Below are 26,827 nucleotides of genomic sequence, written 5' to 3' on the forward strand. Positions count from 1 at the left end.
AAGTATTTACAACCATGAACTATATCGATAACTGCCTGACACAACATTAGAAAAACAAAATAGCCATCAGTGCGTAAGATAATTGCTTAGAATAATTAGTAATCGGCGTCTGGACCTGTAGAGCACCGTGAGGGTTACCGCTTTACTGGTGTTGCATAAACAATTTATCGATGTTTCTACCGTCATTATACTACCCCCTCACTTATTATGCATAAACCGAAGAAGTAGAAAAGAGGAAGGGTCGAACCTTTTCGAAAAAATGAAATCGCTTAAATCCTTCAATGTTGCAAGAGGAATAGGTAAATAAGCGCAAGCGCAATGTTTTCCTTGGAGAAATCAAACCGTGTTTTTATTCAGTAGCAAACGAACTACCGAACGTCAAAGATGGATAAAGCATCGACAGAGAAGAAGAATTCTTTTCAAATGGAACACGACTATTGGAGAAACGTGAACTTGAGCATCAAACTGAATCGTTGGTTACTGAAACCAATTGGTGCCTGGCCAAAATTCAGCCATATTTCAATCATCGAAAAATACTTTACCTGGATTAAAAACGCCGTTTGTTATTTTCTGATAAGTTACCTGTTTGTGCCTTGTTTGACTTTTCTGATCCTCGAGGTAAACGATACTTACACCAGGATCAAATTGGTCGGTCCTTTAAGCTTTTTCTTAATGTCGTTCATGAAGTATTACCTGTTAATACTTCATAAGAACGACGTTCTGAAGTGTGTGGAACAGATCCAATGGGACTGGAAGAATATTCAAAACCTGGATGAAAGAAAAATGATGATGATCAATGCGAAGTACGCACGAAGATTGATCATCATTTGTACGTTCTTCATGTATAGTTCTTTCGTGTTTTACTACGTCGCCTTGCCGATTAGCTTGGGAAAAATTCCAGCGGAGGATGCGAATTTTACGTTCATCCCGTTGCCGTTTCCTTCCTCGCGACACATCGTCGATTATCGTCAAAGTCCTATCAATCAAATCTTCTTCAGCACCCAATGTCTGGCCGGTGTCGTGATGCACGCTGTCGCAGTTGGAGCTTGTAGCTTGGCTGCAACCTTTGCTGTACACGCTTGCGGACAAATGGAGATTTTAATGAACTGGTTGCATCATTTGATAAACGGACGAGAGGACTTGGATAAAACTTTGAACGGCAGGATTGCGAGTATCGTGGAACAACATGTTCGGATATTAAAGTGTGTTAAGTATATGTTTTCATAAAAATTTCTTCATTTTGAAATAAAAGCTATTTTATATATTTTCTCACAATGATATCGCGGAACATTAACATTAATTTTCATCACCTTTCAGATTTTTGGCACTCACGGAAAAAGCGCTCCAACAAATATCCTTCGTAGAATTTTTAGGATGCACAATGAATCTGTGTTTGCTTGGATATTATAGTCTTATGGTACGATAATTCAACGATACATACTATTACATTACTTACCTTCTTTCACGTATCTTTTTTATATAGTTTTCGTATTGTAGGAATGGAATTCAAAAGATATTGCTTTTTTTCTGACTCACATGGTATTAGTCACATCATTTGGTTTCAATATTTTCATATTCTGTTACATCGGCGAGCTTGTGGCTGAGCAGGTATGATTTTTTCACGTTTCATTTTCTAGTCACTGTGACACTGTCTTTTACTAGTTCAGTTAAGAATAAAATGTTGTATAATAGTGCAGAAGAGTTGGCGAGGTGTCGTACATGATCGATTGGTATCAATTGTCAGGAAATAAAAAGCTTTGCTGCATCCTGTTTATCGCAATGTCCAATTCGTCCATGAAGCTTACAGCTGGAAATATGGTTGAATTGTCTATTAGCACCTTCAGTGATGTGAGTAGAAAAATATTAAATATCATTTCATCGTATCTTAGAAAATATCAGTAATGCGTTGAATGTATAGGTTGTCAGAACAGCAGCAGGATTTTTCAACATGTTGAGAGCATTGACATGAATCTTTCATGCAGTACAATGTAGTTTAAGCATTATTTTGTAGAATATAACATTGTTGTATTTGAAATTGAATGAAATCGATCATGTTTAACAAAACGGTGTTTTAAGTGTAAAATGCGACAATTACAATCACGCAATTCACATATTGCCACTTGTCGAAAGTGGATAAATGATCCTTGTCCAGAATATGCACGAAACCTGAGCACGAGACAAGTTGCATTCACCGTTGCAACAAGTTGCACTGCATAAACGAATCGATCAACCTTCGCTCAAGGGAAATGTGCGCAAGCGTTGAGTAACTCAGTGCCCTTACCTTTACCAATGTAAAATCCTTGATTCAGTAAGTTCTGCAACTTCGAATAATGACCATAACCACCGCTAAGCTCAGTATGAAACAGACAGAAGTTGATCTTCTGAGCGATTACAGTATCCAACTGAATCGATGGTTCTTGAAACCGATAGGTGCTTGGCCCGAGTCATCCTCTACGTCAAAAATCGAGAAAATTATTTCAATAATTTTGATTATCATTTGTTATTGCTTTATATTGACTACAATAGTCCCTTGTATACTGCACGTAATCTTCGAGTGCGATGATGTTGAGACAAGATTCTTGGTGATGGGTCCTCTGTGCTACTGGTTCGCAGGAGGCATCAATTACACAGCACTGCTGTTCCGTAGCAAAGACATACAACGCTGTGTGAAACTCATGCAAACCGATTGGCGAGCTGCGAAGAGATTAGAGGATCAAAGGATTATGCTGACAGACGCGAAATTCGGACGTTATGTGACAGTAGTTTGCGCGGCCTTCATGCAAGGTGGCGTTTTGTACTATTGTGTGACAACAGGGTTCACCACGGTGATCGTTCAGATTGGTAACGAGACCAGAATTATGCGTCTTCTACCGTGTGCATTTTATACGAAGCTGATACCAATATACACAAGTCCCACGAACGAGATCATGCTCGTCGTGCAATTTTTTTCTGGTTACATTGTAAATTCCAGCGCTGTTGGATCTTTCGGTTTAGCTGTAGTGTTTGCGGCTCACGCTTTCGGTCAATTAAATGTGCTGATGATGAGGATCACGGAGCTTGTGAATCAATCGAGAGGACATAAAAAGGATATCTATTTCAATTACATAGGTGTGATTGTAGAGAAACATCTGCGCATATTAAGGTAAGTTTACAATTTCTATTATGACGAAATGTTATTAATGCAGGGTTCCTTAATTGCAGTTTTATATCGCGAATCGAAGATATAATGAGTAAGATATGCTTCGTGGAGTTGTTTAAGTGTACATTTTGTATATGCATGCTTGGATATTACGTGCTCATGGTACGTTAAGTTGTTCACTAAGTTCTTTGCACAATTATAATACGTAAATGAGTATTTTGAACACTAAAGTTAAAGAATTTTACTTTTCCAGCATGCGGCTAATCATGATTATCAACAAATGGTGACTTGTGCCGTTATACTTATTTCCATGGCTTTCAACATTTTTATAGTGTGCTATATCGGTGAGCAACTATCAGAACAGTGCAAAAATGTTGGCGAGGCGGTGTATATAACAGAGTGGTATTACTTACCGAAAAGAGAGATCCTCGATTTAATACTGATCATTTCACGATCCAATGTGGCGACAAAAATGACTGCTGGAAAATTTGTCGAAATGTCACTTGTTACATTTTCTACTGTACGTTTTTATAATTTTTACAGCGACACAATACCAATCAACAGTATTAAATTTACAATGTTCTTTACAATTCTAGGTGATGAAATCTGCTTTTGCATACCTCAATGTACTGCGACAAATAGTATAAACGAAGCGCTGATGAAATGAATCTGTGCTTCAACAATAAATCTGTAAATAAATTGATGAGATTCAGAGTATGCGTATAAAAGTACAAACAATTTTTAAATTAAAAATAAAATATGTAGACATATATTGCGTCTAATGATAAATTAAACTCCCTTATATATCAAGTTATAATCAACATCCTCTGAAGAGACAGTGGGTACCTATTAAACATGGTCGCGTTCGCTACTGCAACAAGTTGCACAGTCTAGACAAATCGATCGATGTGCGTTCTTGTAAGAGAAATCTGCGCAAGCGTTAAACAACTTCATACACCCACTTTGCCGAATGTAAAATCCTCGATTCAGTAGTTTCTGCGACTTCGATGAGTAGTCATGATGATCAGTGAACGCACTATCATACAAACGGATCTTGATAATCTGTGCGATTACAGTCTCCAATTGAACAGATGGTTGCTGAAACCTATAGGAGCTTGGCCTAAATCATCCACCACCACAAAAATGGAAAAAGTTATTTCACTAATTTCGAACATAATTTGCTACTCCCTCATTTTGGCCGCAGTAATTCCTTGCGCATTGCACATAATCCTCGAGGATGAGGATATTCGTTTAAAGATCACAGCAATGGGTCCTTTCAGTCACTGGTCCCTCGGAGGTATCGGTTACACCACGTTGCTGATGCATAGTAAAGAAATAAAATGGTGCGTGGACCAGGTGAAAAGTGATTGGAAAGCTGCGACAAAGCCGGAGGTGCAACAAGTGATGCTAAAAGACGCGAAATTCGGTCGTTACGTAGTGGCCTTTTGCGCAACCTTCTTACAAGGGGCCATTTTGTCCTTCAACCTGTTAAAAGCATTTACTATAGAGATCGTTGAAGCTGAAAACGAAACCAAGATCATAAGGTTGCTACCATTACCGGCTTACAAAGGACTGGTACCAGTCGATACCAATCCTGCGAATGAGATTATGATTTTGGTGCAAATCATGTCTGGTATCATCGTAAATTCTAGCTTTGTTGGTGCTTTCAGCTTGGCCACAATCTTTACAGCTCACGTCTCTAGCCAATTGAATGTACTAATGATGTGGATCACGGAGTTCGTAGATCGATCGGCAGAGCACGAAAAATGTGCTGATTTGAAGGGTATAAATGATATCGTGGAGAAACATCTTACAATTTACAGGTAAGCTTTGTTGTTTATACCGTTACCTCATTTTGCTATTCTATGAAACCTCTGATAGCACTGAGTACATTGATTGCAGCTTCATATCACGTATCGAAGCTATAATGAATGAGATATGTTTCATGGAATTATTCAAATGTACATTTAGCGTATGTCTGCTTGGTTACTATATCCTTATGGTACGCTGGAAATTGTAAGAAATGTGTTTTGTGAACGTTATACATGCTACATTTAACATATCTGTGTTTTAATAATTGATGTGGTGTTCAGTCAGCAAGAAAAGAAATTATGTGTTCACAATTAATACTACTATTTGTACAACATTGATATTAAATATACAATTAAAATCAATTGAATTTTTGGATTATGCCCGACATTTCCTTGAGTTTTGTCTGGGATCTACTACTTGAGGTAGTATTGTCACTAAAATTTTGAAACCTCTTGTTTTTCTAGGAATGGGCCGATCAAGATTTCGAAACAATGACTTGTTATGCCCTAATACTCGGTTCCATGTCCTTCAATATTTTTTTACTCTGTTTTATCGGTGAAACAATAACTGAACAGGCAAGTGAACGAGCATGGAAAGTGATTGAACTTGTAATAATTGTTGATTTTCTAAATTCTTGACAGTGTTGTAAGGTTGGCAAGACAGTTTATATCTCGAATTGGTACAATTTACCTGAAAAGGTTGCCCTGGATCTAATGATGATCCTTTCAAGGTCCTCTGTGGAAACTAAAATCACTGCTGGAAAAATAGTTCACATGTCGTTTCATACGTTTGCTAGTGTACGTTTTCATCATTTCTCAGCTACAGAAAACCAATACTTCTTATTAAATCCACGACATTCTTTACCATTCTAGGTGATGAAAACCGGTTTTGCCTATTTAAATATATTGCTCCAAACGGTATGACATAAATGCTATGAAAAATCTGTAGCTAAGTAACAACTTTGTATATCAATTTAAAATACGCAAAATATAGGTATTAACATGTCAATAATTTTAATATTATATTTATAGTACAAAAATCCAATAAAACAATGCGAAAATGTTCCTTACACCTAAACGTACAATCGTCGTTCCAGCAGCATGCAACATACAAAGTAGTGTTCACCACTGCAACAAGTTGCAGTTTCCCTATTCAGACGAATCGATCAAAGGGAGGAGCTTCGAGGCAATATGCGCAAGCGTTGGTAACTCATTGCTCTTACCTTTTCCATGGTAGAATCCCGAATTCAGTTATTCCTGCAACATAGAACAGTGATTATGACAACCGTTAAACCGACCACGCTACAAACAGATCTGGATTACAGTCTCCAATTAAACAGATGGTTGTTAAAACCAATAGGCGTTTGGCCTAAATCATCAACCACCACAAAAACGGAAAAAGTTATTTCACTAATTTTGAACGTAATTTGTTATTCCTTCATCACGATCACCGTAGTTCCTTGCATACTGCACCTGGTGCTTGAAGATGATGATATTCGCACGAAGCTGATACTTTTCGGTCCATTGTGCCACTGGGTCTTTGGATGTATCGATTACACAACGTTGTTGATGTACAGTAAAGAAATAAACTGGTGCGTGGAGCAGATGAAGAGCGATTGGCATGCTGTTACCAGAGCGGAGGTGCAAAAAGTGATGCTAAAAAACGCGAAAATTGGTCGTTACGTGGCCGCCTTTTGCGCGACATTCATGCATGCTGCCATTGTCTTCTATAATATAGTACAAACACTTACTACAGAGATTATTCAAGTTGGAAACGAAACCAGGATCGTACGTATGCTACCATGTGTGGCTTACAAAAAGCTGATACCAGTCGATACCAATCCCACGAACGAGATCATCTTCGTCGTGCAATTAATTTCTGGTTTCATCGTCACCTCTGGTCTCGTTGGTGCTTTAAGCTTAGCTACCGCATTTACGGCTCACGTTTACGGTCAATTGAATATTCTGATGATGTGGATCTCGGAGTTTGTGAATCAATCGAGACATCATGATAAGTGCGCTGATTTGAATGGTATACGTGCCATCGTGGAGAAACATCTTACAATTTTTAGGTAAGCTTCCCTTACTTTATTATTTTGTGAAATTATTCGTAATATCGAGAACATTAATTGCAGTTTTATATCACATATCGACACTATAATAAATGGAATATGCTTCATGGAACTGCTTAGAGTTACATTTAGCGCATGCCTGCTTGGATACTACATTCTTGTGGTACGCTGAAAGTAATGAGAAGTGTACGTTTTGAAACTGTCTCCGCCAAAGCTAACGTGTTACTAAAATTGCAAAACTTTTCATTTTCCTAGGAATGGGCCAATCAAGATTTTCAAAACATGATTAGTTATGCGCTTGTACTTGGTTCCTATTCTTTTCATATTTTTACGCTGTGTTTTATCGGTGAAACAATAACAGAACAGGTAACCGAACGATAATGCAAAGTAATTACAATCTAGATGGGCATTCATTTTTTACGTTCTGGACAGTGTAATAAAGTTGGCGAGGCAGTTTATATGTCGAATTGGTACTATCTACCTGAAAGAGATATTCTCGATCTAATGCTAATCTTGTCAAGGTCCTACGTGACAACTAAAATCACTGCTGGAAAAATAATTCACATGTCATTCTATGCGTTTGCTAGTGTACGTTTTTATAATTATTCAACCCCACAAAATCAATGCTTCATGTTAAATTTACTCTTTATTATTCTAGGTGATGAAAACCGCTTTTGCCTATTTAAATATATTGCTCCAAATGTTGTGATCATAATGGCATTACGATAAATTCAGATTTGAAAAATAACTTTGTATACAAAATTTAAAACGCGCAAAATAGAGGTACTAAAGTACAAGTAGTTTGAAGCCTGCGGTCCTTGTTTCTTACCTTACCATTTCTAGACTTACAAAAACGTAGATTAACACTTCGATTAACGTATATTTTTTTTAATTTATCGTTCATATCGCCCCAGCAACACTGAATTAAGTTGGTGTCGGAATCTAAGTTGGAATCTGATTCTTGTATTTTTGCAGTTCCTTTTTATACCTGAAAGAAGAATATTCATAGAATGATCAAAGTTTACGCAAAACAATGTTCATAAAAGCTACAAAACAAACAAGAAAGTGTCCTTTACATTTCAAGATACAATGATCAGCACCAGCTACGAACGATTAACATCAAACGTCAGTAAGCATAGAAGCGTTGCAAGCACTGCAACAAGTTGCATTGCCCGGTTCCATCGATCGACGCACTGTAATTTCAAGAAACATGCGCAAACGTTTGGAACTCCTCTAATGCAAAATCCTCGATTCAGTTATTTCTCCGACTTCGATGAGCCACCATGACGACCAGTAAACCTATTGTCATACAGACGAATCTCGATATTCTAAGCGACTACAGTCTTCAACTGAACAGATGGTTGCTCAAACCCATAGGCGCTTGGCCTGCATCATCTGTCACCACAAAAACGGAAAGAGTGGTTTCCGTAATTTTGATCATAATTTGCTACTCCCTCATTTTAATCACAGTAATTCCTTGCCTGTTGCACATAATCCTCGAAGATGAGGATCTTCGTACGAAGTTGATAGTGCTGGGTCCTCTTAGCCACTGGTCCCTCGGAGGTATCGGTTATACCATGCTATTAATGCACAATAAAGAAATAAAATGGTGCGTGGAGCAAATAAAAAGTGATTGGCAAGCTGTGACAAGACCAGAGGTACAGGAAGTGATGATAAAGAATGCGAAATACGGTCGTTACGTGGTAGCCATTTGCGCGACCTTCTTTCAGGTTACCATTTTGGTCTTTAATGTAATCAACGGATTAACCGAGCAGGTTGTTCAAGTTGGAAACGAAACCAGGATCGTAAGAGTGCCACCAGTTGCGGTTTACAAAAAATTAATACAAGTTGATACCAGTCCCACGAACGATATCGTCCTGGTCGTCCAATGCATCTCTGGTATCATCGTAAGTTCTAGCTTTGTCAGTGCATTTAGCTTAGCTGCAATATTCACAGCTCATGCTTATGGTCAATTGAATATTCTGATGATGTGGATCTCGGAGTTTGTGGATCAATCGTGGAAGCATGATAAGTGTGATCATTTAAATGATATAGGTACCATCGTGAATAAACATCTGAGTATTATGAGGTAAGTTTTGTTGATTGTCTCATTGCCTTATGCTGAGGAATTTTTGTTTATGCCGAATATATTAATTGCAGTTTTATATCGCGTATTGAGAATATACTGAATGAGATATGTTTCATGGAATTCTGCAAATGTACATTTAGTGTATGCATGCTTGGATACTATGCCCTTTTGGTACGCTGAAAACTGTAAGGAACGTATACATATTTTGAAAATATCATATGTTATATTTTCTAAATAGCAGCAGTATCGTTATTTTTGCAATTAAATTCATCTGAATTTCTCCTTGTTTCGTTAAGTGTTAATTATTAAAATACTGAATGATTCTTACTTTTCTAGTCATGGACCGAGAAGGATTATCAAAATGCAATTGGTTATGCGCTCGTACTTTGTTCCGTATCTTTCAATATTTTTGTACTGTGTTTCATCAGTGAGACAATAACAGAACAGGTAAGTGAAAGACAATGCAAAATACAATAATTAGACTGATGGTAAACATTTATATTTTAAACTCTTGGCAGTGCAATAAAGTTGGTGAAACCGTCTATATGTCGAATTGGTACTATTTACCTAAAAAAGACGTCCTCGAACTAATGTTTATCATTTCAAGATCCTTTGTGGAGACTAAACTCACTGCTGGAAAAATAATTCATATATCCTTTTATACGTTTGCTGGTGTACGTGGTGTTATTCTTCAATCAGTTAAAACTAATATTTCATGATAAATCTATGACATATTTAACATTCTAGGTGATGAAAACCGCTTTTGCTTATTTAAATATATTACTCCAAACCATATGACACAAATAGTATTACATCAGATCTGTAGATAAACAATAATTCTGTAAATAGGCTTAAAACATGTAAACTATATTTAAAATTAGTCATTGCATTTCTAACTTACTCTTTTTTTATTTGTTGCATTCCAAGTCCTTATATTTAATCACCCAACGAACCCATCCCTGCTGTTCAGAACAACGTCAATCTCCCTTTTCATTACACGTTTCAATAGAATCCCTTATAATACTTTGAAAAAGACAAACTATCCCTTATACTCAAACCCATTATCATTGTCCAGCGTACCGCTAATAGGTACTGAACACAGTGCATACTGTTCACCACTGCAACAAGTTGCGCAGTCTAGACAAATCGATCAACGTTCTACGAAGAGAAATCTGCGCAAGCGTTAAGCAACTTCATACGCCCACCTTGTTCAATGTAACATCCTTGAGTCAGTAGTTTTTGTGACTTCGATGAGTAGTCATGATGACCAATGAACCCGTGGTCGTACAGGCCGATCTCGATCGTCTGAGCGATTACAATCTCCAGCTGAACCGATGGTTGTTGAAACCGATTGGTGCCTGGCCCGAGTCATCTTCCACGTCCAAAATTGAGAGAATCCTTTCATTAGTTTTGAAAGTAATTTGTTACTGCTTTATCATTTTCACGTTAGTTCCAGGCTTAGCGTACCTAATTCTCGAACCTCAAGATTTTCGTTCGAAGATAAAAATAGTGGGTCCTATGTCCCATTGGTTCGCTGGTTGTATTAGTTACACCGCATTACTCTTACGTAGCAAAGATATACGGTATTGTGTGAATAATATTGAGGCCGATTGGCGGTCTGTGACGAAATCAAAGGTACAACAAGTGATGCTAAAGAATGCAAAATTTGGTCATAGTGTAGCGGCTTTTTGTGCAATTTTCATGCACGGTGGTGTTTTGTGCCATTGCGTAGTAATGGCGTTTACCATGGAAATTGTAGAAGTTGGAAACGAAACCAGAACCATACACAAGCTGCCGTGTGTGGCTTACACGAAGATGATACCAGTAGACACCAGCCCCACCAACGAGATCGTTCTTGTCGTGCAATTTATTTCCGGTTTCATCGTAAACTCTACCGCTGTTGGTGCTTTCAGCTTGGCTATAGTGTTTGCATCTCACGCTTACGGTCAATTGGATGTACTGATGATATGGATCACGGAATTTGTAAATGAATCGGAAGAACTGGATAAGAATGTCGAGCGGAATGAAATAGGGGTGTTCGTGAAGAATCATGTGAAAATCCTCAGGTAATTCTCTTGTTATTCTGCAACGTATAATTATTTGTTAACTTGTTATATTGATTGCAGTATGATATCGCGTATTGAACACATTATGAGCCCGATATGCTTATTGGAATTGTGTCAATGTACCTTGGCCATGTGTCTTCTTTGTTATTTTATTCTTACGGTATGTTGAAAACTTACGTTCATTTTTTCTATTTATGTCAGCTTTTTTAAATCTTCGTCAAATTTACCCCTGTGAACAGAAAAGTATGTCTAATTATATAGCAATTGTATATTTTTTTAGGAATGGGAGGGACGCGATATTCAAAATTTAGTTACTTATGTTGTTGTACTATTTTCTGTAACCTTCAACGTTTTTATAATGTGTTATATCGGTGAGAAGTTATCGGAACAGGTAACAAAGGAACATTAACATAAGAATTATTTAAAATATAATAAACATTAACTGAAAAAATTCTTAATAGTGCAACAGAATTGCTGATGCAGTTTACTCGACAAAATGGTATTATTTACCTTATAAAAATGTCCTTGACCTAGTTCTGATCATATCTAGGTCAAGTGTCGTCACTAAGATCACTGCTGGGAAAGTAGTTTACATGTCTATGTACACTTTCGGCGATGTAAGTAGAATAATATGTATCTAAACAAAAATTTATTCATTAAAGAGAAAAAGGGAATATTGAAATCGCTTACTGTTTTAGGTGATCAAAACTGCTTTCACGTATATAAATATACTACGACAAACGATATAACTGAGACACACCTACTATGAACATATCACCTATGTAAACTCGAGTAGAAACCTGTAGAATGTCAAATACATAAAGCATTTCATTATTCAAAACGATACATATCACCCATAGAACTGTCCAATCTTTAGGAATACTATTAATTACAAATATTAACGCGTTCACTTAATTCAATTTACTCAATTTTTCTACAAAAACAAACACACGTTGTAGGTAACTCCGTACGGCGAATCAAGGAGACTTGAATTGCACCAACTTTCCTCGATGCATCTAATTGCAGTAATGTGGGTGGTTATAATTGCACATGCGCGAAACCGAAGCTCTTCGGTAATCGATGTATTATTGTTCACGTTGCCTGTCAGTTGTGCGTGCACTTTCAACTAGTCAATATGATTGCACCCACCAATATCCCGCTTAAGGACGATTGGATATACAGTATCCAAATGAACCGTTGGGTTCTGAAGCCGATCGGTATCTGGCCGCTTTCGTTGTGTCTGACAACCTTCGAAAAAATCAATTCCGTGATTCTGACGTTGATCAGCGTCTTCCTGATAGGCTTTCTCCTTGTCCCGTGCGCGTTGTGCACCGTGCTCGACAAGACGGGTAATCTAGACACCAAGATCAAGATGATCGGTCCACTCAGCTTCTGTGTGATGGCTGCGATCAAATATTACATCCTGGTGTCGCGAGGAGAGAAGATAAGCAAATGTATCGAGAGCATTCGTTTAGACTGGGCTCGAACACGCTCGATACAATACAAAGAGGACAGGGAGATGATAATCGAGAGCGCTAAAGCAGGCAGATCTATCGCCATCTTTTGCGCAGGATTCATGTATTCCGGGGGATTTTTCTACACCACCGTGATGCCTTTGTGCAGCAAACGGACGGAGATAATTGATAACGAAACCGTGAGATCTCAAGCTTTCCCGATTTATCGCGGCTTGCTTGATCCACGCACCAGCCCTTCCTTCGAAATCGTGCAATTGATGCAATGTTTGGCTGGATTCGTGATATACTCCGTTACCGTTGGTTCGTGCAGTCTGGCCGGGGTGTTCGTCATGCACGCTTGTGGACAATTCAAGATTCTTATAGGGAAATTGGAGAAATTGGTCGATGGGATTGCGGAGAAGGTTGACCTGGATACGCACGAACGAAGGATGGGAGACATTGTCGAGCATCACTTGCAGATACTTAGGTAATAAATTTTTTATTTGCATCGAAATGTTAGATGGTTTTCTGTGAATTTTTGTATATTAATAATTTCAAAATATTTTATTATTTCTGGGGGATTCAATTTTATTGGATGTATCAGACAAACGCGGTCAACAAGATGAATAAAATACGCTATCATGATTTTTAGGTTTATATCACAAGTCGAAGGGCTTCTAAATGAGATCTGTTTGGTCGAACTGGTCGGTTGTACGATGAATATATGCTTTCTAGGCTATTATCTACTCACGGTAAGAAATTACATTTCTTGTTCAAGTTATATTTAACATATTTTGTTGTCAATCTTATTTTTATTTAGGAATGGGAACAGAATGAAACTATCGGAACAATGACGTATTGTACATTGCTTATATCCTTTACCTTCAATATTTTCATACTGTGTTATATCGGTGAAATCTTGTCGGAACAGGTACCTTATTTCTCTAATAAATAGTGAAACTAATTGATCTTACCTGAATTATTTTAATTTTGTAGTACAGAAAGATTGGCTTAGCAGCTTATATGATCGACTGGTACCGTTTACCAGAGAGAAAAGCACTGGGGTTGATATTAGTGGTTGCTGTATCCAACTCTTCCATAAAATTAACAGCCGGAAAATTCGTTGAATTATCATTAAACAGCTTTTGCAGCGTAAATAGTCTATGAAACTAATTACTTCTAGACTGCAGAATTCAAGTATCATATTTGATCAGAACCTATTTTATATTGCAGGTGTTAAAATCGTCATTGGCATATTTGAGCTTACTTCGTACACTTACAACATAAAAACAGATCGTTTTGTTAAATAAGAATGTATTGTATTTACCTTATAGAATATATTTCAAGAAATATATCTTTTCACGTTCTCCACTGAAGGCAAAATTATCCCTTGTTTGCACTCACAACAGATTGCAACGAACGTGAAGCAACATGTGATTACGGCGCGTTACTGGTATCGATCACAAAGTATAACTTCATTCTTCTCAGTCACCTGTGTTTCGCGCCTGCGTCGCCCTCGACGTCGTTCACTCGTCGTCGTGCGTCGAAGGCGTCGAGATGCACGTTTGTTCGTCCAATGGTGACGATCGTTCACCTAACAGGCATTACGACACCGACATACATTACACGTTTCAACTTTGCCAATGGATCCTGAAACCGATCGGTATTTACCCTTTCGTCTACAGCAACGTGAGCAAACTCGAACGTGCGCTATCTGCACCGTTGCTGATCACATGCTGCTCCGCTATACTATTCGTCATCGTACCATGTGGCCATTACGTCTTGGTCTACGAGAAAGACATAAATACAAGGGTTAAATTTCTCGGTCCACTCGTGTTCGGTACAACATCGCTAATTAAATACATTTATCTGTGTTTGAAGGGCCATGCATTTGCACGATGCATCAAACATGTCGAAAGAGACTGGAAGATGTTGCAGGATCAAGATCATCGCGATGTCATGATCAAATATATAACCATGGGACGCAATCTCATCACCATATGTGCGATGTTTCTGTACACTGGTGGCCTGTCTTACCACACGTTTATGCCGTTGCTTTCGAAGATGAAGATGGAGAACGTGACCATCAGACCGCTTACTTATCCTGGCTACGAGGCGTTCTTCGACGTCCAACAAAGTCCTACCTATGAAATAGTCTACTTTACGCATTGTTTTTATGTAATGGTGACCGGTAATATTACCATGGCTGCCTACAGCATGGCGACTATTTTTACCAGTCATGCCTGTGGTCAGATGAAGATACAAATACTACGGCTGGAAAAGCTGACGAATAGAGGGGTGCTAGAGAAACCTAAGGAAGTTCGTCTGGCGATTATTGTAAGAGATCACGTGGAGATATTAAGGTGAGAATATTGAATTATAGACTTTTTTGAGATCTGCATTGTACTTGGGTGTACAATCACAAGCACTTTAATCAGTTCAAAGAAACGTTAAAAGAACGGGATTTAGGGATTTAGAATAACGGAATATCTAACTTATGCTGAGGCAGAGTCAAAGCATGCGTACCAGCGAGTACACAAGGGATACGCCCCCTGGGAGTGACCCCACAGATGTGAGCCAACCAAAGAAGCACCCATTGAAAACGCTTTGTGGCATTACTAGATTTCTCCATTGCCCATCCTGGGAATGATGGTTTCCAATGTTGGAAGTGTACAGTACAGCATAAGTTGGATAAGCGCCCGCTGACTGAGATCCTAACCATCCCCACCACTTATACCGTAGTTCCTTTGAACTGACAATAAACAAACCTTAGCATAATTCTAATGGTAAATTTAGTATTAGATGACAATGAACATTTATAGATTCTCCAAGTACGTTGAGAAAGCATTGGGTGAAATATGCTTAATGGAAGTGATAGTGTCTACGATGCTAATATGTTTGGTGGAGTACTACTGTATAATGGTAAACAGCCCAGATACAATTACAAATATGGTATGGGAAATAAGTAAAAACATTGACATGTTTCAGGAATGGGCAACTAGTGATTCAGTCGCCATATTAACTTACGCGGTTCTCTTGATTTCTTTTATCTTCGTCATACTGATGTTTTGTTATTTGGGGGAGCTTCTTCTGCAACAGGTACTCTCGAGATACTCATGGACTCATTCACACGTGTTCATCTCATTATTCATCAATTCCTTAACATAGGATACTTAATCATTGTCATAATAGACATGAGTGTTGTATCAGGGGAACAAAGTCGCGTCCGCTTCTTACGACACCGAATGGTACAATCTTCCGGCGAGAAAGGCGCGTGACATCGTTCTCTTGCTCGCCATTTCGAAATATCCACCGAAACTCACAGCTGGCAAGATTTTTGAGCTGTCTTTAAACATGTTTGGCGTTGTACGTGATTCACTGTACATATAAATACGAGACTTTTAACGATTCAGACACTAATAATTTGCAGATATTAAAATCGTCGTTAGTTTACCTGAATGTGCTGCAGACGATCACCGAGTTCTGATCAGAAATTAAGATTTAAAATTTATATAATAGTCTGTTGAAATATCGAGGTAAGTGACATATTTTATTCTAATTGATTGTCTAATTAATTACACGTGAAATTAATTTATACTATGTTAATAAAACAGATATAGTCATGATAAGTATGAACTGGTTTGCATTTACACACATTGGTTTGCATTTTATAACAATATACGCCGTACAAATTTCATCACAAATTTCGCAGTACTATAACAACACACTCATTGTCCGATTAAACAATGTCTGCTCACCATTCTGCTTTCCCCTACAACTTGCAACTTGCAACTCGCAACTTGCAAAAAACATCTCTGTAATTATTAACGATTCGAACCCTCTGTGCTTCTATACTCTGTATTTTTCAAAGCTCGCATGTAATTATCAAAGACAAAAGCGGCGCTTGCGTCCTAACACACTCGTATTAAAACTTTCAACCCTTTCATTCAGTCGATCGCGTGCACCAGTATCGCCATGATGCACGATCGATCTTTCGACGTTGCTCAGAAAAACTCTTATTATTCAGCCGACATACATTACGCTCTTCAGATGTGCCAATGGGCTCTAAAACCCATAGGCATATGGCCTCTCGTTAATAATCGTGCTACCAGATTAGAACAGCTCGTTTCCATAGCTCTGTTAACATTCTGCTATTCAGCATTGCTCTTCATCCTGATTCCATCCGGTCGTTTCATTTTTTTCGAGGGATCCATCAGCACAAAAGTGGGACTGTTTGGTCCAGTCGGCTTCTGTCTATCGTCCACGATTAAGTATATTTGTCTTATCCTAAAAAGGACAGACTTTGAACGCTGCATCGAGCATGTAGAACGAGACTGGAGAACGGTGCAAGATCAAACTCATCGTTCCATCATGTTGAAGTACTCAGCGTTTAGCAGAAATCTCATCACTCTCTGCGCTGTTTTCCTGTTTAGTGGTGGTATATCGTATCACACCATAATGCAATTTTTATCTAAGGACAAAAGACAAAGCAACGCCACTGTCAAACCATTGGCTTATCCTGGTTACAATGCGTTCTTCGACTCTCAATCTACTCCAGCATACGAGTTCGTGTTCTGCATTCACTTTGTTACTGCAATGATTATGTATACAGTTACCACTGGTGCATACAGTTTGCTTGCAATATTTATTACACATATATCTGGACAAATTCAGATACAATTAAAAAGGTTGGAGGAGTTGACGAACGAGAAGCCGGAGAAAGATGGTCATCGTAACTTTTTTGCCAGTATCGTTTATAATCACGTGGAGATTTTAAGGTAAGAGATGAGAAATGATAGTGATGGAGTAGAGAAACTTAGGTTGAATTTCAGGTTCTCGAAGATCGTTCAGGAAGCTTTGGAAGAGATTTGTTTAACGGAAGTCGTGGAATGCACGATTATTATGTGCATGCTAGAGTATTACTGTATAATGGTAAATGATTATTTTAATGACTATTTCTAAAAATAATTTGTGTCTATGTTATCATACTTTTAGTCGTGGAGAGCAAGCGATATGGTGAAGGTAATGACATATCTCACTTTGTTAATTTCCTTCACTTTTAATATATTTATATTCTGCTATATAGGGGAGGTTTTAACTGAACAGGTACTTACAAAAAGGTCACAGATAATTAGGTCCCTTTAAAATTGAAATCAGGTACTATTATAATAGACATAATCATTTCTTCAGTGTAGTCAAATCGGTACTCTCTCCTATGAAATTGATTGGTACAATCTACCTGCAAAGAAAGCTCACGATCTCATCTTGCTAAACGTCATATCGCAAAATCCACCAAAATTGACCGCTGGGAAAATAATCGAGTTATCATTGAACACATTCACCGTTGTAAGTGAAAATCATATTTTACCTTAAAATAGGCAGTCAAACATTTGATATTAAATCAATTTCAGGTAGTGAAAACATCTGTAGTTTACATGAATTTACTTCGAACAGTTACAGACTGATGATGGATTTCAAATTTTTTATTCTAACTCTATTCTCATCAACAATTAATAAATTAACAATCCACCTCCGGTGGGAATTTATGTTACAAACAGTAATTAATCCAGATGAATTCATTAAATTTTTTACATATCATTTCTTCAAAGCTAAATGTGTCTTATCGTCCTGAATTAAGACTCTGACACTTAAATGACATTGTAATACACAATTTACGTGATACACTTAATCACACTTACACCCTCAAAAAATAAATACAAAGAAACTACAAATAAAACGCGTACGAAAATATAATACATGTTTCAAACTGCAATAAATCGTGCGCTACTATGTCTTATGTGCACCCTCTTGCTCGAAGTACCATTCTATAGAACCTATGGTTACCTTCTGTTATAATTTCATACATTACTCGTCTAACAATAAGAGTGGTAATCGATCTGACCACAGTCAAAGGGGATGCACGCACACGATATCACAACCACCAGCTCGATAACCTTTCAATCAATGTGTCCCATGTCCCGTGATCAGTCGTTTCTGAACTGTCATCGAGCATGCATCTCATCGTTCAAGATCAGTACGATTGCACTTCGCAAAATCAAAATTACGAGAGCGATATCGTTTATGTAACAAACCACAACAGATGGATCCTAGCGTCCATCGGTATTTGGCCATCGTTAAAAGGACGCAAGAGATTTTTGTCGGAAATCGCATTCGGACTCAGCAATTTGGTATTCTTCTTCGCTATAATACCGTTCATCCTGCACATCGTCTACGAGGAAAAAGATACGTTGATAATATTGAAGCTCTTCGGCTTCCTCATCTTCTGTTTGATTTCGCTGTTGAAATATTGGGCTCTCAGTATACGCAAACCAAAGATTGAGAAATGTATCGAACAGGTGCAAACCGACTGGAAACAGGTCAGTGTCCTCAGCGTTCTAAAGGAACCTCCCTACGTAAATCAGACAAACCAGAAACCGAATGTGGCAGGTGGAATTTCACAGGAACCGCGAAATGATGCTGAAATATGGGAAAACTGGTCGTAACCTGACGATACTCTGTATAATATTCATGTACAGCGGTGGTACCATTTATCATACCATCATGCAATACGCGATAGGAACGTTCGTCGATCAAAATAATCGTACAATCAAACCATTAGTCTATCCAACATACAGTGCTCTCTACGATGTCCAAAAAAGTCCTGTTTACGAATTGGTGTACATCGTGCACTGTATGTGCGGATACGTTATTTATTCGGTGACAGCTGGTGCATGTGGATTAGCTGCACTTTTCACCACCCACGCTTGTGGACAAATCGACATCGTCCTGTCTCGTTTGAACGATCTCGTTGATGGTAAAATGGCCAAAAGGAATGTTGATCTAAACAAAAGATTGATAGAGATCGTTGAACATCATCTACGTATCTTGAGGTACAATTTACATACTTCTTTAATAAAGATGATTAATTATTGACGATGGTTTGCAGATTTTCTACAGTGGTAGAAAGTGTTTTGCAAGAAGTGTGCTTTTTGGAGTTTGTTGGCTCTACATCCTTGATATGCTTGCTCGAATATTACTGTATAGTGGTGCGTTGAAGTCCAAAATTCTTTCATGATTTAATAAGTTCAATGTATATTTTCGTTCCCTTTAGGATTGGAGGCAAAGGAACATAATTGGACTTACGACATATACGATGCTATTGATATCTCTAACGTTTAATATATTCATATTATGCTACATTGGCGAGCTCATAATGGAAAAGGTACATTTTTTTAAATCTTTAAAATTATCCATCAACATTATTATTATTTCGATTACTTATTTTTGTACATTATAGAGTAGTAGCGTTGGAACATCCTGTTTTAAGATCGAATGGTACCGGTTACCAACTAAAACAATACACGGACTTATCTTGATCATAGCTATATCAAATAATCCAGCAAAACTTAGCGCTGGCGGTGTAGTTGATTTATCCTTGTCTACTTTTGTAAGCGTATGTTTCCACAAATATTTTATTGATAACTTACATATTATATTACTAGCAATTAGTCATTAATTATCATCTTATCGTTATAGGTTCTTAAGTCATCGTTGGGGTATCTAAGTTTCCTTCGAACAGTTATTATATAATTCATGAACTACTCTATTATCTGTGTAACTATTCGTATAAAATGTAACAAATATATTCTGACAAAATTTGCTATAATTTGTACTCGATTCATTAATTGTTTGGGCCACCGACGAGAGACTAGTAGTTTCTCGTCGGTGTTTGAGCTAAACTTCCGAAAACCTGCCGAATCGGATTTGACTGAAACTTTGTAGATAGCTTTATTTTAGATAAAAACAATATTTGTGAAGAGGATTTTTGGTGACTCGAAAAATAAGATACAAAAATGTTGCCGGTCGTCTTCCAGCGGTCGGTAAAAAACAATTTAAACTTAACCTAATTTATAATAATGTAATGTTGAGGATATTTTTAATTATATATTTGTTACGTCCTCGCAGAAGCTGTCTTTTCACTCTATTTTAACAAGTACTATACAGAGATCGTAAGTTGCCGAGCACCAACAAACTAAACAGCACAGGGTCAAGGGGACTGGGCTGGGTATAATACTACAAACAGACCCCAACAGCGAAAAAACATGTGGGGCCATCTACCGTATTGGGCTAAAAATGAGCTTTTCGATTTTGCCGATCGGGAGCGCAAAAAATAAATGGAATTATAGTTCTCTTCGGCAACATTGGATGGCACCATCTTATCAAAAAAGCGCCATCTCTTCTCCTAACTTCTATTTAGATAAATAAAGTAATTTATTAGACTTAGAATATTTTAATTTACATCATTTCTTTTTTAGAAAAATAACAGTCAATTTTTATAAACAAATAAATGCAAATTTAAGATTTTAATCAATATTATTGTATCTAAAGTATTATTTTGACTCTATGTGTACTGTAGGCAAGTTGTTCTGTTTCCGCTTCCAGTTAAGTCTTTTGGATTGTCGATTCCTTTTGTAGCGCCAGCATAAAACATGGACAATCGTTCTATCTCAAAGAAGAGGAAGGTTTGTGAATTTTAATCATCCACGATCAATGATTTACAAAAATATGACATTCGTCATAGTAATAAAACCAAAAGAAAGATTATTTTGACAGAAAATAAGCGTATATGACACGTGAAAACTGTAGATGACATGGATGCTTTCAGCTGTTTTTATACTTAGCTGTACTTCGTATATAATAAACGTTTTAAAATATCCGTTTTTATTTATAATGAAATAATTTATAATTATTATTAAATAAAGTTAAATATATTCAAGAGCTGTAATTATATCTTACGTTTGTTTTTAGTTCACTTATATCAACAAATACGCTTTTTTAGGTTAACTTGTAAGTGATTAAAAAACTGATTTATGGTTAATGAGATGGTTAATAATTTGATTTTCAGTTTGTCGGAGATGGTGTCTTCAAAGCCGAGTTAAATGAGTTCTTAACTCGTGAGCTCTCAGAAGATGGATATTCAGGAGTGGAAGTACGTGTCACTCCTCACCGTACCGAAATTATTTTGCTGGCCACTCATACACAAAGTGTTCTTGGAGAAAAAGGTCGTAGAATCCGAGAATTAACTTCTGTTGTACAGAAACGATTCAATTTCAAAGAAACACAAAATATTGAATTGTATGCAGAGAAAGTTGCAACTCGTGGACTATGTGCTATTGCTCAAGCAGAATCCCTACGTTTTAAATTAATTGGAGGTCTTGCTGTTCGAAGGTTCGTTTAAAGACTTATATTGGTTTATGATATAGCTTGCTGATTATAATATTTGTACATAATTTTAGGGCTTGCTATGGAGTTCTCCGTTTTATTATGGAATCAGGAGCCAAGGGTTGTGAAGTTGTTGTCAGTGGTAAACTGCGTGGACAGAGAGCAAAATCAATGAAATTTGTTGATGGATTGATGATTCACTCTGGTGAACCTACCAATGAATATGTTAATACTGCAACACGTCATGTACTTCTTAGACAAGGTATAGTTAACAAAATCATATAAAAATAAACAAAAGCCAAAATTGTTTTTAATTTAAATTATTTTTTCCCAGGTGTGCTTGGTATCAAAGTAAAAATTATGCTCCCATATGATCCTCAAGGCAAAACAGGTCCGAAGAAACCTCTGCCAGACTCTGTTTCAATTGTTGAACCAAAAGATGAAATATTCCCTTCACAACCAACATCCGAAGTGAAAGCTTCGAAAGATCTACCACAGCCAACACCAATTGCGGTGTAATTTATATATAAATGAAAATAAACTTTTAAAAGGAAAGATTTTTTATTTTTCCTTTCAATATCAATATCATGACAACATGATATTGTGTCATGTAATGTTTCATAAACACAACAAAGAAATGTTTTCATATTTTTATTTACCAAAACTTCATATATTATACTTAATCATTTTTCTATATAAAGATGTTCGGCTCCCGATGGACATGCTTTAAGGAGGCAGTAGCCAGGATAATTCTGAACAACATTTTCTTTTACCAAACCTACTGTTAAAGTTTAGTTTTTGAATTATTAATGAGCTTGATTGAAGTTACGTTTACTATATTACCGATGCAATGCCGAATAATTGTTTGCGGCCACCCAGCTGCCATCCTGTCAAAGCATGCCCACCCATAACCAAACACACTGTACATTATGAGTAAAATTCATTTACAATAAACGCAGTAAAATATTTGTTATAGACCAGATAATTGACTTTTTGAGATGAACTAAACGCACATAACTAAATGCTGTTTTACTATAAACTCTATAGAACAACTTATATTTACATCAAATAATAGAACGATTTATCAAACATTAAATGTTTAACATATTGATTAATTTCTAAAGAACCGTAGATTGCATAAGTATAGATGCCAACACATTTTTGAACAATACCAAAATATATCCAACTGTGAGACATAATACACATTAACCAATATTCCTATATTCCTCATTGTATATATGATATTAATTTATCTTACAGGTGAACAGTTGTTCAAACGGTGAAGAGGTACATCACAATAATAATTAAAAAAAAAGGAAACAAACAGAAGATTTGAATAAATTCTAATGAGCTTGTGTCATACGCACATTTATAGTAATTTAGAAAGATGTAGTTAAAATCTTATTACAAATCGACATTATGTATTACAAAACATTAAAAATGCAATTACACAATTCAATCGTACAAGTGTTTTGCTATGTAGTAAATAAATTCTAAATCTAGTCTAACAATAAGTTGTATGAAATATTTTCAAAATGTCATTTATCATTCATAATATTCGTAAATGAATACTGACATCAATTGAGATTTTTATAACTTATACTTAGATTATTAGCATACACCATTTAATTAACTGTAACTTTCGGTTACTTTCAACATTTCCACTCCATCAATCATATGAAATTATATGGACCCTAGTACCCTAGGAAATTTATTTTGAAAACTTAACGTATATGTTTAAAATATCAAATTATTGACGAACTGGAGCCATTTGCTGAGTAAGTGATAGTAAACCTTCAATTATCCGTCGCACTATAATTGGGACCGCCGGTTTTCTTGAAACTGAACTCAGTCCATTTCTAAGTTCATAGAAAACATTGCGGGTAAACGGATTTCTCTGTGATGCCAGACGTAATTTTAAAAATTGAAAGTAAATAAATGGTGTTAATAAACCGGCACGACCCCTGTAAAAAAAATAAAATTTGTACATTATGTTTAAAAGTTAGCTTTACAAAATTAATAAGTAGAAATACATACGTGAATACAAGAAAAACTGTGAGTGGCAAAATAACTATTTCCGACAATGCGCAGATGCGTAAAATATTCCGTGATTGAAACTCAACTAAGGATATTAAAAGTCGTGCTCCCCACCAACTATTCTGTCCTAAACACTTAATTAAAAAAAGGTAATTATTGTTTGTTGCCATTATATGACTGTGGGTGTATTATTACATTCCATTGGTATTACATGATACAGCATTTTTATATGGAATTTTTTTACTTACATCAATTAATGTAAGAGAATAACTAGCAAAATGTATCAGTGCAAATAAAAATACCGGAGTTAACACCACTAATTAATAGTTTAGGAAAAATATTTATAAAAACATAATTCTATAATATGTTAAAAATACTCTACTATTCTATATACTATGAAGTAAAAAGGATACATGTAACTGGAGCTGCATATAAAAATATCAAAGAATAAAATAAATAATGACAGGAATCTTCAAGAAACAAATGTTCCAAAAATTGCCTATTAAGTTGAACACGTGGTACCCTTTGATGAAGACGTAATGCACTAGTTGCTGCATTACTCATTAAAACTTTATAATAAATATTATAAGAATTGCTGAAAGGTATAAAATATAAAGTTAAATTCTTAAACTTATAAAAATACATGATGTAAAACAACATACCCAAATATAGGAATGATATAACCAATAGTAAATATAATAGTGAAAAGTCTTGTAATCCATAATCCAACTTTAATTTTATTGTCAATAATATGTTGCCGCAAAGCCATCCATCCTTTCTCTACTTGTGGTGAATTATCACCCATTGTATTTGAAGTATCTGCCATCCTGAAGCAAACATTCAGTTACATTTGATTTTTACACTATAAAACTTTCACAAACATGTCAAATGCAAATCGCGACATATTTCCTAAAGTGAAAGCAAATAATTTGGAAGTATCATATAATTAAACATGTAATATATAAAATATAATGTAAGTTCATTAATTCCATTATGATTTCAGCAAAAGTTAATGATAATTTTAACTGTATCAGTTGTTAACTTTCACTAAAATTATGTTTTTAAGAAACAGTTAGCCTACTTTTTCAATTCAAATGTTCAATAACTCTATTTACAAATGAAATACAGTTCATGAATTTTTAACAACTGCAATGATTTCAGACTTACTTTATATTATGGTAGATCAGATCTTGATTTATTTAATACAAAATTTGAGTTTCTAGAAACGCTCGTACGGATATGTGTCTTTATGAATTCAGTAAGTTAAATCATCTACGCAAATTTATTACCTACGTATCGTATAATTTTCCCAGGTAGGTTAATAATTACTCTAGAGTTTCGTTTTCAAGTTTTCTTATTTCTCTACTAGATGGTGCACATAATTTATTAAGTGTCGTACTCTATCGACATTTTAGTGAACTATATAAGAACAATTTTTGGAGATAAAGTATTTTACCTCAAACGGTATTCTTTAATTCCTTCGCTTCATCCCTTATATCCCTACAATTCTTACATATCTTTATCACTTACATCCCGACATTCCGTACATTTCTTCATCCCTTACATACCTGCATTCTTTTCATCCCTACATTCTCTTCATCTCTGCATTCTCTTCATCCCTGCATTCTCTTCATCCCTACATTCTTTTCATCCCTACATTCCTTACATCGCTTCATCCCTTATATCCCTACATTCCTTACATCTCTTTATCACTTACATCTCTGCTTCCTTTACATCCCTGCATTTCTCACATCCCTACATCCCTTACATCTCTGCATTCCTCACATTCCTGCCTTCATTATATCCCAATATCCCTTATATCCCTGCATCCCTTACATGTCTGTACCCTTTACAATCTTGTATCACTTATATTCCTGCATTCCATACATCCCAGTACCTCCCTGAAATTGAGTTGAAATTTTTGCGGCTATAAGGCCTGCGATTTTATACAAATTTAGTTCCTTTTATCGCCACCAGAGGGCGCTGGATCGTCATCGAAATATTAGTTCACATTTTTGCCACCAGAGGGCCAGAAATTGAGCAAGATTTAGTTCCTTTTTCCAACACCAGAGGGCGCTGATTAGACATCGAAATTTTAGTTCGCATTTTTGCCGCTAGAGGGCCAAAAATTGAGCAAGATTTAGTTCCTTTTTCCAACACCAGGTGGCGCTGACTCGACATCGAAATTTTAGTTCACATTTTTGCCACCAGAGGGCCAGAAATTGAGCAAGATTTAGTTCCTTTTTCCAACACCAGAGGGCGCTGATTAGACATCGAAATTTTAGTTCGCATTTTTGCCGCTAGAGGGCCAAAAATTGAGCAAGATTTAGTTCCTTTTTCCAACACCAGGTGGCGCTGACTCGACATCGAAATTTTAGTTCAAATTGTTGCCGCTAGGGGGCGCTGTTTTCTTCGAAATTTTCGCGAAAATAAAGGTAAATTACCTTTACTTACCTTTACTTACCTTTACTCGCCTTTACTTACCTTTACTCGAAGCAGTCTTTATAATATATTTATTATAAGGGATGCAGAGATGAAAGGAATGTTGGGACGGAAGGAATGTAGAGACGAAAGGAATGCAGGGATGGAAAGAATGCAAGGATGTAACGGAATCCACTACACGCGGCCCCAGGAGTGCCGACATCGGGTGTCGCCCCCGATGTCGGCGGAGTTTGACACAAGGCGGAGGGTCAAAGGACCCTCCCTGCCGCCCTAGTGTAGGCCACCGTGATGGTTTTAGTGGGTAAAAATCCCACACTACCTCCGGCCCCTCCCCAGGGGGGCTGAAGGTGTCTTTCCGAAGATTTCCACCACGTTAAAAAAAAAAAAAAAAAGGGCATATAAAAATAGGGCATGCAGGGATGTGAGGAATGTTGGGATGTAAGGAATGCAGGGAAGTAAGGGATACTGAGATAGCCTTGGCCTATAATGAGGGAT

At 36.7% G+C, this 26,827-nt stretch overlaps 8 protein-coding genes across 9 annotated transcripts; 7 read left to right on the top strand and 1 right to left on the bottom strand.

The window, feature by feature from the left end:
- Positions 1-413: 413 nt before the first annotated feature.
- LOC114878533 (odorant receptor 63a-like) lies at positions 414-1,998 on the top strand. Its single transcript, XM_029192446.2, has 5 exons — positions 414-1,202; positions 1,318-1,417; positions 1,498-1,608; positions 1,693-1,848; positions 1,919-1,998. Exons 1-5 carry the CDS (start codon positions 424-426, stop codon positions 1,967-1,969), a joined length of 1,197 nt encoding a protein of 398 aa, XP_029048279.2. The 5' UTR covers positions 414-423; the 3' UTR covers positions 1,970-1,998.
- A 4,230-nt stretch (positions 1,999-6,228) lies between these two features.
- On the top strand, positions 6,229-7,731 carry LOC114878553 (odorant receptor 4-like). Its single transcript, XM_029192473.2, has 5 exons — positions 6,229-7,022; positions 7,086-7,185; positions 7,278-7,388; positions 7,455-7,610; positions 7,681-7,731. Exons 1-5 carry the CDS (start codon positions 6,229-6,231, stop codon positions 7,729-7,731), a joined length of 1,212 nt encoding a protein of 403 aa, XP_029048306.1.
- Positions 7,732-10,341: 2,610 nt separating this feature from the next.
- Positions 10,342-12,123, top strand: LOC114878555. The gene is made up of 5 exons (XM_029192475.2): positions 10,342-11,177; positions 11,238-11,337; positions 11,458-11,568; positions 11,639-11,794; positions 11,876-12,123. Exons 1-5 carry the CDS (start codon positions 10,372-10,374, stop codon positions 11,924-11,926), a joined length of 1,224 nt encoding a protein of 407 aa, XP_029048308.2. The 5' UTR covers positions 10,342-10,371; the 3' UTR covers positions 11,927-12,123.
- A 2,065-nt stretch (positions 12,124-14,188) lies between these two features.
- LOC114878556 (odorant receptor 43a-like) lies at positions 14,189-16,118 on the top strand. Its single transcript, XM_029192476.2, has 5 exons — positions 14,189-14,994; positions 15,454-15,553; positions 15,620-15,730; positions 15,842-15,997; positions 16,062-16,118. Exons 1-5 carry the CDS (start codon positions 14,189-14,191, stop codon positions 16,116-16,118), a joined length of 1,230 nt encoding a protein of 409 aa, XP_029048309.2.
- A 491-nt stretch (positions 16,119-16,609) lies between these two features.
- On the top strand, positions 16,610-18,282 carry LOC114878529 (odorant receptor 4-like). Its single transcript, XM_029192441.1, has 5 exons — positions 16,610-17,409; positions 17,464-17,563; positions 17,627-17,737; positions 17,822-17,977; positions 18,043-18,282. Exons 1-5 carry the CDS (start codon positions 16,610-16,612, stop codon positions 18,094-18,096), a joined length of 1,221 nt encoding a protein of 406 aa, XP_029048274.1. The 3' UTR covers positions 18,097-18,282.
- Positions 18,283-18,642: 360 nt separating this feature from the next.
- Positions 18,643-20,242, top strand: LOC114878528 (odorant receptor 4-like). The gene is made up of 6 exons (XM_029192440.1): positions 18,643-19,008; positions 19,079-19,521; positions 19,578-19,677; positions 19,743-19,853; positions 19,929-20,084; positions 20,168-20,242. The coding sequence occupies exons 1-6, from the start codon at positions 18,643-18,645 to the stop codon at positions 20,219-20,221; spliced, it is 1,230 nt and encodes a 409-aa protein (XP_029048273.1). The 3' UTR covers positions 20,222-20,242.
- An 802-nt stretch (positions 20,243-21,044) lies between these two features.
- LOC114878540 (40S ribosomal protein S3) lies at positions 21,045-22,408 on the top strand. Its single transcript, XM_029192459.2, has 4 exons — positions 21,045-21,153; positions 21,537-21,859; positions 21,928-22,115; positions 22,188-22,408. The coding sequence occupies exons 1-4, from the start codon at positions 21,121-21,123 to the stop codon at positions 22,370-22,372; spliced, it is 729 nt and encodes a 242-aa protein (XP_029048292.1). The 5' UTR covers positions 21,045-21,120; the 3' UTR covers positions 22,373-22,408.
- Positions 22,409-22,489: 81 nt separating this feature from the next.
- LOC114878539 (Krueppel homolog 2) lies at positions 22,490-25,232 on the bottom strand. 2 transcript variants are annotated; one of them, XM_029192458.2, is made up of 6 exons: positions 25,180-25,232; positions 24,553-24,717; positions 24,304-24,485; positions 24,139-24,206; positions 23,891-24,024; positions 22,490-23,817 (listed from the first exon to the last, which is right to left on the bottom strand). In XM_029192458.2, exons 2-6 carry the CDS (start codon positions 24,714-24,716, stop codon positions 23,604-23,606), a joined length of 762 nt encoding a protein of 253 aa, XP_029048291.1. In that variant the 5' UTR covers position 24,717; positions 25,180-25,232; the 3' UTR covers positions 22,490-23,603. The 2 variants fall into 2 exon arrangements, with proteins under 2 accessions (XP_029048291.1, XP_029048290.1); XM_029192457.2 differs by lacking the exon at positions 25,180-25,232 and adding an exon at positions 25,058-25,173.
- Between the last annotated feature and the right edge of the window lie 1,595 nt (positions 25,233-26,827).

Source organism: Osmia bicornis, chromosome 1 (assembly GCF_907164935.1).
Source record: "Osmia bicornis bicornis chromosome 1, iOsmBic2.1, whole genome shotgun sequence".
Taxonomy (NCBI): domain Eukaryota; kingdom Metazoa; phylum Arthropoda; class Insecta; order Hymenoptera; family Megachilidae; genus Osmia; species Osmia bicornis.

Excerpts from the sequence above, each read along its gene's own strand:
- LOC114878533 (XM_029192446.2), top strand. The coding sequence starts at position 424 with ATGGAACACGACTATTGGAGAAACGTGAACTTGAGCATCAAACTGAAT. Across the intron at positions 1,609-1,692 it reads GCGAGCTTGTGGCTGAGCAG|TGCAGAAGAGTTGGCGAGGT; the intron begins GTATGATTTTTT and ends GTTGTATAATAG. Across the intron at positions 1,849-1,918 it reads CTATTAGCACCTTCAGTGAT|GTTGTCAGAACAGCAGCAGG; the intron begins GTGAGTAGAAAA and ends TTGAATGTATAG.
- LOC114878553 (XM_029192473.2), top strand. The coding sequence starts at position 6,229 with ATGACAACCGTTAAACCGACCACGCTACAAACAGATCTGGATTACAGT. Across the intron at positions 7,186-7,277 it reads TTGGATACTACATTCTTGTG|GAATGGGCCAATCAAGATTT; the intron begins GTACGCTGAAAG and ends TCATTTTCCTAG. Across the intron at positions 7,611-7,680 it reads CATTCTATGCGTTTGCTAGT|GTGATGAAAACCGCTTTTGC; the intron begins GTACGTTTTTAT and ends TTATTATTCTAG.
- LOC114878555 (XM_029192475.2), top strand. The coding sequence starts at position 10,372 with ATGATGACCAATGAACCCGTGGTCGTACAGGCCGATCTCGATCGTCTG. Across the intron at positions 11,178-11,237 it reads AATCATGTGAAAATCCTCAG|TATGATATCGCGTATTGAAC; the intron begins GTAATTCTCTTG and ends TATTGATTGCAG. Across the intron at positions 11,795-11,875 it reads CTATGTACACTTTCGGCGAT|GTGATCAAAACTGCTTTCAC; the intron begins GTAAGTAGAATA and ends TTACTGTTTTAG.
- LOC114878556 (XM_029192476.2), top strand. The coding sequence starts at position 14,189 with ATGCACGTTTGTTCGTCCAATGGTGACGATCGTTCACCTAACAGGCAT. Across the intron at positions 14,995-15,453 it reads GATCACGTGGAGATATTAAG|ATTCTCCAAGTACGTTGAGA; the intron begins GTGAGAATATTG and ends GAACATTTATAG. Across the intron at positions 15,554-15,619 it reads TGGAGTACTACTGTATAATG|GAATGGGCAACTAGTGATTC; the intron begins GTAAACAGCCCA and ends GACATGTTTCAG.
- LOC114878529 (XM_029192441.1), top strand. The coding sequence starts at position 16,610 with ATGCACGATCGATCTTTCGACGTTGCTCAGAAAAACTCTTATTATTCA. Across the intron at positions 17,564-17,626 it reads TAGAGTATTACTGTATAATG|TCGTGGAGAGCAAGCGATAT; the intron begins GTAAATGATTAT and ends TCATACTTTTAG. Across the intron at positions 17,978-18,042 it reads CATTGAACACATTCACCGTT|GTAGTGAAAACATCTGTAGT; the intron begins GTAAGTGAAAAT and ends AATCAATTTCAG.
- LOC114878528 (XM_029192440.1), top strand. The coding sequence starts at position 18,643 with ATGCATCTCATCGTTCAAGATCAGTACGATTGCACTTCGCAAAATCAA. Across the intron at positions 19,678-19,742 it reads TCGAATATTACTGTATAGTG|GATTGGAGGCAAAGGAACAT; the intron begins GTGCGTTGAAGT and ends CGTTCCCTTTAG. Across the intron at positions 19,854-19,928 it reads GCGAGCTCATAATGGAAAAG|AGTAGTAGCGTTGGAACATC; the intron begins GTACATTTTTTT and ends TGTACATTATAG.
- LOC114878540 (XM_029192459.2), top strand. The coding sequence starts at position 21,121 with ATGGACAATCGTTCTATCTCAAAGAAGAGGAAG. Across the intron at positions 21,154-21,536 it reads CTATCTCAAAGAAGAGGAAG|TTTGTCGGAGATGGTGTCTT; the intron begins GTTTGTGAATTT and ends TTTGATTTTCAG. Across the intron at positions 21,860-21,927 it reads GGAGGTCTTGCTGTTCGAAG|GGCTTGCTATGGAGTTCTCC; the intron begins GTTCGTTTAAAG and ends ACATAATTTTAG.
- LOC114878539 (XM_029192458.2), bottom strand. The coding sequence starts at position 24,716 with ATGGCAGATACTTCAAATACAATGGGTGATAATTCACCACAAGTAGAG. Across the intron at positions 24,207-24,303 it reads ATATGCAGCTCCAGTTACAT|TGGTGTTAACTCCGGTATTT; the intron begins GTATCCTTTTTA and ends ACTATTAATTAG. Across the intron at positions 23,818-23,890 it reads ACAGTTTTTCTTGTATTCAC|GGGTCGTGCCGGTTTATTAA; the intron begins GTATGTATTTCT and ends TTTTTTTTACAG.